We start from the raw sequence: 13,566 nt of genomic DNA on the forward strand, positions 1-13,566 counted from the left end.
GCAGAGAGGGGCCCAGCCCTACCATACACCCAAAGGCCAATGCGTGTGACCTGCCAGAATGGTCCCTGTGGATGGCCGGCCCCAAGCCTCCCTCCAGGCTGCCAGCCTGCCTCTGCAGAAAGCTTCCAAGGCCTGGCACACATCAGTGCCTGTCCTCCATGTGCCCTTTCTCGTGGAGGTTTCCTGGTGAAGCAGAATGTACTGGGTTGGCCCAAAAGTTCATTCAGGTCTTTCCATAAAATGTTATGAAATGAACTTTTTGTCTAACCCAGCACTTCACACACCAGTAAGGTGAGGTCACTGCTGACTGAAAACAACCAACTAACCCTCCATATCTGTGCTTTTTGACACTTGGCAGAGTTAGAGTGATTATCTAAGGGTGATTTCATCCAAGAATCCCATCAGCATAAAAGGGTGGGTAGGGTGGGGAACCATCAGATCCACTAACTGAGTGATAGCTCAGTTTTCCTTTGAATGCCAATCACAAAAACCCCAATGGGAGGTAGGTAACAATGCTTCCTTCCATCCATTAAGCAGACTGAAGCTCAGCGAGGGAAGGGCAACTTTACTCAAACTTCTGTTAGATGATGCTCCTTCCAGGTGTAACAATTTGTGTTTGTATGAAGCACACTTCTCAAAATAGCTATACTCTCTAAAAGCAGACAGAAATCTGCCTTGGGAATGTGAGTACAGCTTGACTTCATAATATAAGGCTTTCAGTGAGTTGTTAATTTAAAAGAATTAACATTTTTGAGATGCAAAATAACTTGACAGGTAATCAAGCAAAAGAATCAAAGAGGCCTTTTTGTAAGGGGGTGAGTGAAAGTCACTCATTCGACTCTTTGCGACCCCATGGACTACACAGTCCATGCAATTCTCCAGGCCAGAATACTGGAGTGGGAAGCCATTCCCTTCTCCAGGGGATCTTGCCAACCCAGAGATAGAACCCAAGTCTCCCACACTGCAGGCAGATTCTTTATCAGCTGAGCCACGAAGGAAGCCCTTATAAAGGGAAAGTGAAGAGAAACTGAGGAATCTGTTATTTGTTACTTACTAAGAGATGTGTGGCTCAGCTGGTAAAGAATCCACCTGCAATGCAGGAGACCAGGGTTCAATCCCTGGGTTGGGAAGATCCCCTGGAGAAGGGAATGGGTGGGGAACCATCAGATCCAGTAACTGAGTTATAGCTCAGAAGTTTTCCTTTGAATGCTAATCACAAAAATCCCAATGGGAGGTAGGTAACAATGCTTCCCACTCTAGTATTCTGGGCTGGAGAATTCCATGGACTGTATGGTCCATGAGGTCGCAAAGAGTCGTACACAACTGAGGAACTTCCACTTCACTTCAACAGATGGGGATCAGACTTCCAACCTGGTCGCCAACCTTTTCCAGTGATTGCTTAGGAAGCACTGCCATCTTGTGGTTTGCTGGGGTTACTGCAGACAGAAAAAAAAATCTACGGAAGCCCCTGCCCCAGCTATACAGGTGAGCTGAAAAACACAGGTTTAGAGTGTGAACATGACTCACCATTTGGAACTAGTTTAGGTTAAAAGGGTTGGAAACCTAGACAACTTGTGCAGTTGTTTTTCCTTTTTCTGCATTCTCCAGCAGGGCTGAAGTTTGTCTCCCAGGTAATAAAATGACTCTGAGAGGGTCTTCTTCCAGAAAAGTCAGAACTGAAGCATCTTCAAGGATACTTACCAAATGGATGAACCCGGCTGCTGTGAGCCACGTGCTGATAAAAATGGAGAGCAGATTCACCAGCTTGATGGAATTACTGTGCAAAAGAGACAAAAAGCAAGATCCCCAAGTTACAGAAGACCCTGTTGGGAGTGGCTTCCAGGGCAACAGCGCCCCTTTAAGGAGGAGGCAGCCCATCCCCAAGCCCCCAGTGTTCCTCCCCGTCATAAGGGAAGGATCTGAAAGGCGGCAAATGTAGTTCAGGCTGGAGCCTGTAGGAAGATGAAATCTGAGCTGCTGAGAGTGGTCCCTAAATAAACCCCTCTGGTTGTTTAAAAAAAATTTTTATTACTTTTTACTTTGAACATTTTTATGTCTACAGAAATAGTGAAAGACAAACACTGGGATGCCCTTCACCTAACATTTTGCCACATTGGCTTTATCTGTATATTTTCTCTCTCTCTTTTTTTTCTGGCTGAAACCATTTACAAGCACGTTGTAGACATCACAACACAACCTTATAAACTTCAGCACTCAACACCTAAGAAGGACGCCATGTAAAACGATCATAGTCCAACTGTCCTACCTAAGGAAATTAACACAGATTCAGTAATGTCATCTAATATTCACTCCCAAGCTAGATTTCTGCAGTTGCTCCAATATTAGGCTTATTGATGCTCTCATGTTTTCACCCTAAAGAAGTAATAGAGATAATGTGCTGCATTTGATTATTATGTGGCTTTAATCTAGGAGTCAGGAAACTTTTCTAACAAAGGGACAAATAGTAAATATCCAGGCTTTGCTGGGACATAAAGTCTCTGTTGCAACTATACACAGGAGACCTGTAAAGGAATTAGTTGTGGCTGTGTTCCAATAAAACTTTATTTACAAAGACAGGCAGTGGGTTGATTGGCCCATAGGCTATGTATTTTCCATCCTGTGCTTTATTCTCCTTTAATCTGTATATAACATGCCCCGCCTACCCGCCCCCCCTACACACACACACATACACACACCCTTTTTATTATGTCTTTCTGTGATTATTTTATTTTCTATGCAGCCAAGCCTGCTGTTATCCAGAAAGTCCCATATTCTGGATTTGTCTTACAAGATCCTGTTTCAATACATCTGTTGAGAATACCTGCCTGGGATGGCATCACATCAGGAAATTGCAACTCTGTTACACCAGGTGCAGTCACTTGGTATCCGTGGGAGCCCGAGGTGGCGCCACTGAGAGGCGCCAGCTTCCCTTTGTAATCAATATGCCAGCTGGGGAGTGGGACTCTGGTTTATTCCTATGGCCCAGCAATAGATATCCCTATTGCTGGGCCATAGGAATATCCTATTCCCTAGCAATCTTACACCTAAAAATTTCCGCATCCACTGGTGTTCTTTGAGAAGTGAGTTCTTTGGAACTCACTAGATGTCTAGCTCCCTGAGAGCAGGGGCCTTGTCGGCCAGAAGCCTGGGAGTGGTGAGTCCCCCGTGCACAGTAGGACCTCTAAGAATTTGCACAGAGTGAGCTGGTCTCCCTTCTGCATTCTTCCTCCCTGCCTTCACCCCGTTTTCTCCCGCTGGCTGTACAGCTCCTCAACCACTGTTGCAGGGGGTTGCTCCCCTGTCCAAAGGTCCTCATGGACTAAAACTCTATGTCTACACTGCCTCCTTCCACACCCGCTGAAGTCTCAGATATTCTCCTACCACTGTTCTTTCTACATAAACTCTTGCAACTTCTATCAAAGCCAAAAATATCTGCCAAAACTGTTTATGCTATGACTCAGCTTGAGAGCCCTCCCCACCTACTGAATATTTCCCTTTCTCCAAAGCTTGGTATAGGCCATACCTCCTCCTTAAAGTAACTCCACCCATGGCAATACCAAGTGACCTGCGGCTTTTTTATCTCCAGCTAATCACGGGACACCAATCCCACTCTCTTAAGCCATCATTTTTACATTTCTAGTTGACTTTCTCATGTTCCCAACTGCATCACGCAGAAAAGAACCCTATGTTCTATCTTCTTCAGTCTTCCCAGAGGGGTGTAACACTGCCCACAGGCTGGTTCAGCCCATCAGTCTTAATAGATTGATCTCTGACCCCTTCCACCTCTTTCTCAAGGGAAAACGGACGACTGAAATTCTAAGAGTTTAAGATCACCCTGATAAGAATGGCTAGCACGGTTCTCTCACAGGATTTACCATGCATACTGCTATTTTAAGTACTTCATGTATATGAATTCATCTCATCTTCATAAAGACTCTATGAGTTGGTCCCAAGGTTAAGAAACTGACCCAAGTTCACATAAGCAGGCAGCAGAGTTGGGATTTGAACCCAGGCAGTTTGGCCCCAAAGACTGCCCTTTAGTCCACTACACTACACAACAAGAGTCACAGACTGGGGTCCACCAGAAAGTCCTCCTTGCTGTGAAAGCAAAGCTGGGACTCCCCCACACTCTTGCATAGGATATGAAGAGGGTCAGAGGCCATTGCCCCAGAGAGGAGAGAGGTTACCACCATATCCACGGCCCAACCAGTTTCTCAAGGGGAGGCCAGAATAAAGTAAAAGCCTCCTCTGAGGCACGTTAATACTGGACAGTGAGAGACTCATGAGTAACAGGTAGTCAGTAGCAAAGAAAGAGATCTCAGGGATGCCTGTGTTGTTCAACTTCTCCGAAGATAATTGAGTGCCGAGGTGACTCACTTACATAGTCCTGGATGCTGGAACAAAGCAGTGTCCCAACGATAACCATGCAGAGCCCTCTTGAGATATTAAAACTATGGGAATCTCCAGGCCTCATGGTGCTTTGGAAAATGACCCAATATGGTGATTATTAATCTCTAAGTGATCGTCACAGTGATATTAATAGCGCTTAAGGGAGCTCTCTGTTGTGTAGAGAACATTTAATCATTGTTGCTGAAAGAGTCTCTATTAAGCACTGAAATCTGATTATTTTTATGGCATCTGCATTATTACAGATCCCCAGTATTAGGATTTGCTTTTCAAATTAAACTCTATGACCGGGCAATCATCTAAAAGCTCTACGCAAGAGATACAAGATTAACTCTTGGGGCACTCTCTCCATATTCTAAAATTTGAATCTCACCAGGTTGCAAAGAGCTCCCTGGAAGGAGGAAAAGGGTTGCAGGGTAGGTCTGTGGGCTCTGTGTGGACACTGGAGATAAAGACTTGAGGGTCAAGTTCAGAAGTCTGGACTGAACCCTAAGGTCCTAAGGATGAGAGTGATTGGAACAATTCAGATTCTAGCGTTCTCGTGATAAGGGATAAAAAGTGTGATCTTTGCATGATAGCTTAACTTCACTTTCGTGTTTTCTATTATTGTTTCTGGGACCCTGGCCCATGAGTTCTCACTAGCCACGAAAGGATACAATGAATCATTATCCACAGGGGAGACACAGAGACCTTCCTGTTTTTACAGGTCAGAGACCTTTCTCAGGACTCTGTAGATACTGGGGGAGAAAGAAAGACAGAGAGAGATGGTGTGTGTATCTCTGTAGATACTGGAAGAATGAATGTCCATCTCTTTCCAAGATTATCACTAAAAACACAGAACCATGGGGGTTATCTTTGCTCAGTGAATTTACCAGGACATGTTTTGGTTGACACTGAAAATGTCATCCTCCTTCCACAGAGAAACACAAATTCGTCCCAGTTCTGGTTGATTAGTATCTTCCTCTTTGCTTCCGGCTGAGAATACAGATAGGTGCCAATGTCCTTATTTTGTTTCATTGTTACCTTTGCCAGACAGATGTGAAGCCCCCTCAAAGTCAACTGCACTGTATCCCACAGGGATGAAGGGCCTGAGCTATAGACACAATTCAAGTTCTGTCAATTCTACACCTTAAATATCATTCAATCTCTCTCCCTTTTCTAAGGCCAGTCCATAGTACCAATGCCTGGACAACTGCCCCCCTGACATCTAAACATCGATGGCTTAGATGTTTCAAGCCCACTTTCCATACAATTTCCACGTGGAATTCATGACATCTGAGAGCCTTCATGATGTGGCCTCTACTCTTTTAAAGGCCTTTAAACGTGGAGCCATTTCTGAGGCCATTTAGGTAGTACAGTGGTTTCAGTTTCCAAAATGTAAAAAAAAAAAAATAAAGTGTGTTGCTTAGGTAAATGATGGTAAATATTGTACACAGCGTGGAATGCTATGTGGGAAATAAGTGACGCGGTAGAATGGTTGTGGTTGTTTAGTCACTAAGTCGTGTCTGTCTCTTTGCAACCCCATGGACTGTAGCCCGCCAGGCTCCCCTGTCCGGGATTTCCCAGGCAAGAATACTGGCGTGGGTTACCCTGCCTTCCTCCAGGGGATCTTCCTGACCCAGGGATTGAACACACGTCTCCTGCATTGGCAGGCAGGTTCTTTACCACTGAGTCATCAGGAAGTCCCTCCGAGGGCTCTCTTTTCTCACTTACATTCCTTTTGCAGCTGCTGTGACTGGAAGTCAGCTGCACCCCTCGCTCTCATAGGCCCAGTCTCCAGCCTCACCAGGATGACACCTGGCTGTCTACAAGGCTTACTGAAGACACCCTCTTTGCCTTGAAAGGATCCTTGACTGCCCCTCATTCAAGCTGAGGCTTACTTAACTATTCTCCTCTATGCCTCCAAGGTCTGCATCCCAGTATCAACCACAGTCGGCTCTCCCTCCCTCAGGGGCTCTCAGAAAGCAGAACTCAATCCTGGCACCCTCTCACTGCTGCACAGGTGGGTGCTCGATTCAGGCTTGAACTGACCTACTCACATGGCTGTGACCGTAAGCCAAAGGAAGTGGGACAATTCCAAGCGTGAGGCCGAGATGGAAACCATTCTCCAGTGACAGGGGAGTTTAATTCTGTGGGCAGCAGGATGCTGGGAAAATGTTTGGGGCTTAGGATGGCAGACTCCGTGGTAGCCCACCACCTCATGACTCTCCCAACACAGAAAGTCGCCTCTTACCCTCACTCATCGCTTCAGGTATTCCCCTCCTCTGCACTGGGAGAAGGAACCGCCTTAATTGTGGAGTTCTCAGGAGGACTGTTTCCCCAGGGATGCCAGTGCTATTTCCTACACCTAAAGGAAAGTTTGCCCCACCCCCACCCTAAGAAGTGGGAAATCGGTGGCTCTCTTGGCAAAAGCCCAGAAAAAGATATTTTACACAGATGGCTTATCATTCTCCTAAGTCCAGAAAGGATCGCGTGGAGTACAAGGAAGGTGAGAACACAGTTCTTTCCGTGTTACTCCTCGGAGTGATGGCACCTTGGGGTCAGAGGATTAAAAGACTCCTGAACAAGTAATCATGAAGCCGGGAGACGGAGGCACTCTACCACGTTAGACAGTGTGGACAGCTCCATATAACACCATCCGCATGAGTGTCTCTTAAATGCAGCCCCTGTGAGCAGCACTGGGTCCTCACCAGGTCTACTTTTAAAAACCCAGTGTAGCAAATATGATATAGGCAAACCTTAGGGATGGCTAGCTTTGTCAATCATTTTAATTTCAAGAGTAATATGGGTCCATTGCACACAAGAGTCATAAAATGGTAGCAATGAAGGTTACTGTCACTCAGAAGAAATATGAAGAATAACAATATTCATCCTATATTAATAATAGTACACACAATGGAGCACCAACAAATTCTGACCCCAGGATTACGACAGTAAGGGTGTTGGAACACACCGTAGAAGACTACCAGGGCATTCGATGCTCATTTTCTTTTTAACTTGACTAACAGAAAGTGAATTTATTCCCCTATTCACAGATGAATAGTTAGCAAGGGGAAATCAATCTGGAATTAAAACAAACAAAAATAAACAAAAAACACTAAGACCCTAAGAGGAAAGCCAAGAGCCTGTCACACTTGTTGGATGTGACATATTCCGGAAGTTGAGTCCCAGCCTCAGTTACTGGGAAAACAATGCTAAGTCCAAGCCCCCCTTGCTCCCCTCCCTGAGTGCAGGTGTATTCATTATAAATCACAAACTCAGAGGTGTCCTGTTTTTCATCATTTATCAAACACGCTAAGGCCAACCGAAGAGGAAATGGAACATTAGCAGTGAGTTTCTCAAAGTGTAATTTCCTATGAGAGAAATTTATGACCTGTACTTATTCTCCATTAAAAGACGTCCAACCTCTTTTATTAGTTTATTCATCAAGGCAGCCCTGGTTTCAGGCCAGCTCTGAGAACCTGCAGGTCATCAGGAAAAGGGTCTCTGGGGAATTTTTTTCTCCTGGTCCAGTAGTGTTTTCCAGATCATAACACAGTTAACAGAAGTAGTCATGGTGCCTTCAGCAGGAGGTTTTTAGGTATTCCCCAGAAGGCAATTCACAGAGCAAGCCCCAGGGGCTACACGGGCTATAAAGTGAACATCTAGAATGTACTTTGAAATAAAATGATTTCTGTGTGCCGTATGAGGTTTGTGATTGCCTCTCAAAGAGCATTGCCTCCACTGCTTTCATGGCCAGGTTCAATTTCTTATTTAGTGATGTAATAAAGGGGTGATTTAAAACCTGTGAGCAAGGACTTCCCAATCAATGAGCAGACCTATCCCTATCCACTGTGCTCCTCTCTCCATAATGCTGTGTCTGGTGCCCAAGCAACCCCACGTGGTGCCCCCAAACTGCCTCTACTCCCCCACATACACGGCCCTTCCTCTTCTCATCACCACAGAGTCCCCTGTCCTGCAGAAGATCCAACGCTAGGCTCTCCCTGGATTTCTGGATTGGAGCACTGTCTCTGTGCACAAAAGAACACTAATTTTATCGTAATGAAAGTAAATACACCTGATATTTACAGCTTAGCACTGGGGACCAGAAGGAGGAAAAAAAAAAAAATAGGAGAAAGAACATCTTACCTTGTTTTCAGGATATTCAGAAACTGTAAAATTTCTGAAAACTGGATCAGTCTGAGAGCTCTTAAAAATCTCAAACCTGGAAAAAGAAATGAAATTGGAGCTGCGTTATTTTCAATGTGTAGTTTTAATGCCTACACTCTGCTGCTGGATTTAGAGCTGCCAAGGTTGAGGGGATATGAAATTCCTGCAGAAGACTGAACCATCCAGTACCTTGGATGTACTCCTTCATCCTGATCCTTGACTGGTTTAATCTCAGCTGGTAAACTGACAGGCTCATTAAAGGGAGCCTGTGTGGAGCTACAGCAGAGGAAGTTCTGGCGGGGAGAGCCCAGTTCACTGAGCTGTCTCGTGTCCATCTCTGATTTAAAGCACTATGTCTAAGTTGCACGGCTGTTTGAGAGGATTCTGCCTCTGAAAAATACTGGGAATAGCTCAGCGTAACCCTTGTGCTAAGAGCAGATTAGGAACAAATCGGATAACCTCACCTCTTTGGTGAATTTTTTTTTTTCAATTTTTATCTTCAGTCCTGATAAAATGAAGAGTATAGCCCATGGTGTTATCTGTTTCCTACAAAGTTCTATATTTTTCTCCCAATCAAAAAAAAATCAAATCAGTAAGATCTCACACCCCATAACATCAGGATTCAAAACTTCTATAATTCCATTTTATTGAATGTCAAGATAAACGCTTCTTCTTCAGAAATCAGCAACCTCTCTTGAATGAAGAAGCAGCAGTGTTTCTACATGTGAAGAGAGAGAGGGAAATGGGGAAGGAAGACCCAAGTGGAGATTCAAGGAAATACAAATTATTGTTGGGTTTTAATAGCCATGAGTAAAATGTATTTCTGTTGAGATCAAATTAGTGAGTCAAAAGCAATCTGAGTGGCACAGGACTTTGAAGCTTGGCAGTCTTGTAGGAGTACTGTTTACAAAATACTGATTATCGCAGCTCTGGAACACTTTCAACAGCACACCTGCTCTCAAGGGGATGTTCTTGTGCATATTTTCTGAAAGCATTATATTAAGCTGCCCCATGTGTCATGCGTAGAGCTGAGCACAGAGTGGGCTAAACTGTGAGTGGTTAGCTCAGAGCCAGTGGGTGAGACTTTATTTGGCGCCTTATCTGAGGCAGCAAACGGGGAAGGCATGCAGAGCAGAGGGAAGAGGCTGTGGTGATTCTCTTATGACCCCAGGGTGAATCAAGGAAAGAAGACAGATCGGACGTGTTCTCCTAAATGGCTCCACACTGGGCCCAGATCGATGATTCTTCATTCACGCATAAGGTGAAAGAAAAAACTAACATAAGGCACACAGGCAGAAGGACGAGAAGATGTGGCTCAAAAGGAAAATTTCTCATCTAAAAGGATTTAACTTCATGGACAGAAGATTTTTCAGAAGACATCTGCCTTCTGTTGTGAATGATATTCATCTTACTTTTATTAAACAAGAAAGTGCAGAGATGAGAAGGGATGTGGATGAAATAAAAGGCTCCCGAGCCCAAAACTCAGTCCTAACTGAGCTGATGAAAGGTGGACTTCACACTGCTGAAAACTGGATGCAGAGGGCAAAACGGAGGCCCCGTCTCACGAGGCAGAGAACATGAGAAAAGGGAGGAAAAAAGATGAAACGTAAGGAAACAGAAACGAAGTGGAGAGTACAGAGACCCAACCTGTGAGTGAAATGTGTTCCAAAGGGAAGTGCAGACAACACGCAGATCATAAATAATGGCCAGGACATCACAGGAGTGCAAGGCAAAATGAATGACCAGCTCTGTAAGACTGATACCAAGAAATCACCTATTCGTATCCTTCAAATTTTAAGCATTAAAATAAATGAAAATATAAAAAAATCAAAGTGATGAGGGTGAGGAGAGGGTTACAATTAATGCAACTAAGATTTAATTATATATCAGTGAGTGTTAAATGACAATTGAGCAAAACTCAGAATTTTAAAACAAAGAGAGTCTAACCCAAGATTTTTATACCCCGTCAAGTAGTTGTTCAACAGTAATAAAGGCAACAAAAAAATACTTTCAAATATCCAAGTTCTCAGAAAATGTACTGTTTGTATAAAATATTTGCAATGTTCCTAAGTCTTATTAAATCAGCATGGGCAGAGGGGCAGGCTGGAAAGTGAGTTTTTTAAATAAACGTTCCTGCTGGTTCTAAGCACCTAGCCCAACCTGGATGGCTGATCTAACTCCAGCATCACTGTCACATATTGCTGGGAGATAAAATAACACGTTTAGAAGCTCGACATAGGCAAGGACTGGCAGTTAGCACTGAAACCAGTCACGATATAAGGATGTTTTAGTAATGTATAAGCCACTGATAATTTCATCCTGGAAAATTGTGTGTCTATGTGAGTGAATTTTCATTTATGGAAACAAAAATAGAATACAAATGACCCACACTTTCGATGGCATATCTTTATCGTGAAGCAATGCCTTTTGTATCCTATGTTATTTGTTGGTCGCTTGTCACATTTTAAAGCAACTCAGAAAAATATGTGTGTGAAAATAAAGGTAAGGAAAAAAAAAAATGCAGCTGTCACTAGGTCCTATCCTCTTGCTGGCTGTAAACTGGAGACCTGGGTTTGAGCACTTTCCCAAGGAGAGCAAGCAGGAAGATTAATAATGTACGAAAGAGGAAAACAAGCTGGTTCTCAGGAGAAGAGGAGAGCCCAGGATGGAGGCCCAGGACGAAGGTCTCCCTGGCAAAGGGGCTCGGGGTGATGCAGGAGCAACACTCTCACGCACTACACAGCTGTGGGCTTTGTTTACTCGGCCGCCTCGGGCTGGTCACTATCACAGCACGAGGCTTCACTAGTGCAAATGCGAAACAGTATTCCACCCAGGTTAAAAAACAGAACAGTGTTGGGACTTCCCTGGTGGTCCAGCGGTTAAGAATCTGCCTTGCAATGCAAGGGACGCAGGTTCAATCCCTGGTCTGGGAACTCAGATCCCACATGCTGCGGAGCAACTAAGCCCCTGTGCCACAGCTAACCCCTGAGGTGGCCAAGATGAACAAATAAAATAGATAAATACTTAAAAAAAATCAGTCTACATGCTCTCCTCAGATTACGCTAGACACTCTGGAGAAATGCATGGTCTGGAGTGTTGATCCTTCCAGCCGCATATCACAACAGCTCCTAACTGCTTCCCCACTGGACACTTTGTGGTCAGTCCTCAGCAGAGCAGCCAGAGAGCCTGTCACCAGGTAAAATGGTCATGCCGCCCCTCTGCTCAAAATCCTCCAATGTGCCCATTCCACACAGAGGAGAAGTCCAAGTCCCTCAGCGACCTAAAGCAAGGCCAGTCCTCATTCCTTCCAGACCTGCTGACCCCCTCCTCCCCCTTATGCTATCAATATCAGTACTTAACCTCTCATCTGAATGTCTTCCTCAGTGAACCTGCCTCAGGGCCTTTTGTTCCCTAAATGGTGCACTCTCTCACCTCCTTCAGGTGTTTGATCAGCGTTAACTTTCTCAGTGAGACCTTCCCTGGCTATGCTGTCTAAAACCACAATTCCCCCTACAACCCTACCCACCCCCAAAAAACTCTTCATTCCACTTGCCTGTTTTACTTTTCTCCCCAGCATGAAGCACAAGCATCTTACTTACATAATTTACCTTCTGTCTCCTTATCCATAGCGCCACCTCTAGGAGGAGAGGGACTGATCTTTACTTTGTTCACGGCTATATCCCATTCTGAAGGAGATCAGCCCTGGGATTTCTTTGGAAGGAATGATGCTAAAGCTGAAACTCCAGCACTTTGGCCACCTCATGCGAAGAGCTGACTCATTGGAAAAGACTCTGATGCTGGGAGGGCAGGAGGAGAAGGGGACGACAGAGGATGAGATGGCTGGATGGCATCACTGACTCAATGGACGTGAGTCTGGGTGAACTCCGGGAGTTGGTGATGGACAGGGAGGCCTGGCGTGTTGCAATTCATGGGGTCACAAAGAGTCGGACACGACTGAGCAGCTGAACTGAACTGAACTGAACTGATATCCCATGTACCTAAAATAGTGCCTGGCATAAGGAGGATACTCAGCAAACACTTGCTTGAATTGAACTGAATGAATCAGACTTCTGAGAAAGAATTAGACAGCAGAGAGCTAAAGATTAGCTACTCTGCTTGTGGAACCCTGAGATTACACATTGTCTACTAGAGGGATAAGCCATGACCTCTGAAGGTTCACTTGACAGAGGCCAGGGCTGACACTCTTAGGAAATAAGAAGGAGCCTAACCAGGAAAAAGCCTTGATCCACGGTCATGCTGCTGAACCCAGAGAGGTCCTGAAAGAGGATGGACAGCAACCTCCCATTCCATAAGGAGGCCAAGAAAAGGAAACAGTGGAAAGGGCAATGCCTAAGCAACAAATATTCATCTCCTCTGCTTTATAACATTATATTCTTATAATTTAGTCTATATAAGTTAAAATTTCTCTGAAATAAAATTATATTTTTAGGAGATAGAAAACAGCCATAACAGAGTTGTGAAGAAAATGAAATGTTAATTATGCCCTCCAAAAGTCTAGATGGTTTCACAAGCCAGTTCCTTTAAACTATCCAAATACAGTAAACTCCTCTACATACTCCCTATTATATACTTAAGTAGTAAAAATGGTCGGACACAACTGAGTGACTTCACTTTCACTTTTCTCTTTTATGCATTGGAGAAGGAAATGGCAACCCACTCCAGTGTTCTTGCCTGGAGAATCCCAGGGACGGGGGAGCCTGGTGGGCTTCCGTCTATGGGGTCACACAGAGTCGGACACGACTGAAGCGACTTAGCAGCAGCAGCAGCAGCAAAAATGGACTTTTCTTTTTCTGTACTCTGTATTGGTTAGAAAAGGGGCATTACCTAGACATAGGTACCCCACATACTAAAAGAAAAAATTGGCAAGCTCATCACACTAATGACTAACCACAAGAATCCTACAGAAACTCTGAGACTGTATTAAATAAATAACAAGCATGGGCAGTAGTGGCTGCTGTGGGGCGCAGCCCAGATCTTTTTCCAGGGATC

At 44.6% G+C, this 13,566-nt stretch overlaps 1 protein-coding gene across 15 annotated transcripts in view; it reads right to left on the reverse strand.

The window, feature by feature from the left end:
* KCNMA1 (potassium calcium-activated channel subfamily M alpha 1) overlaps positions 1–13,566 on the reverse strand; it is a 777,298-nt gene that overhangs the window by 259,516 nt on the left and 504,216 nt on the right. For all 15 annotated transcript variants that reach the window (XR_009493216.1, XM_024986560.2, XM_024986559.2 and 12 more), the window contains 2 exon segments: positions 8,536–8,611; positions 1,702–1,777 (listed from right to left, as the gene is read on the reverse strand). Coding sequence is in view for 14 of the 15 variants with exons in the window: in XM_024986560.2 (XP_024842328.1) it covers positions 1,702–1,777; positions 8,536–8,611 (152 nt within the window). In the remaining variant the exon portion in view is untranslated.

Source organism: Bos taurus, chromosome 28 (genome assembly GCF_002263795.3).
Source record: "Bos taurus isolate L1 Dominette 01449 registration number 42190680 breed Hereford chromosome 28, ARS-UCD2.0, whole genome shotgun sequence".
Lineage (NCBI taxonomy): Eukaryota > Metazoa > Chordata > Mammalia > Artiodactyla > Bovidae > Bos > Bos taurus.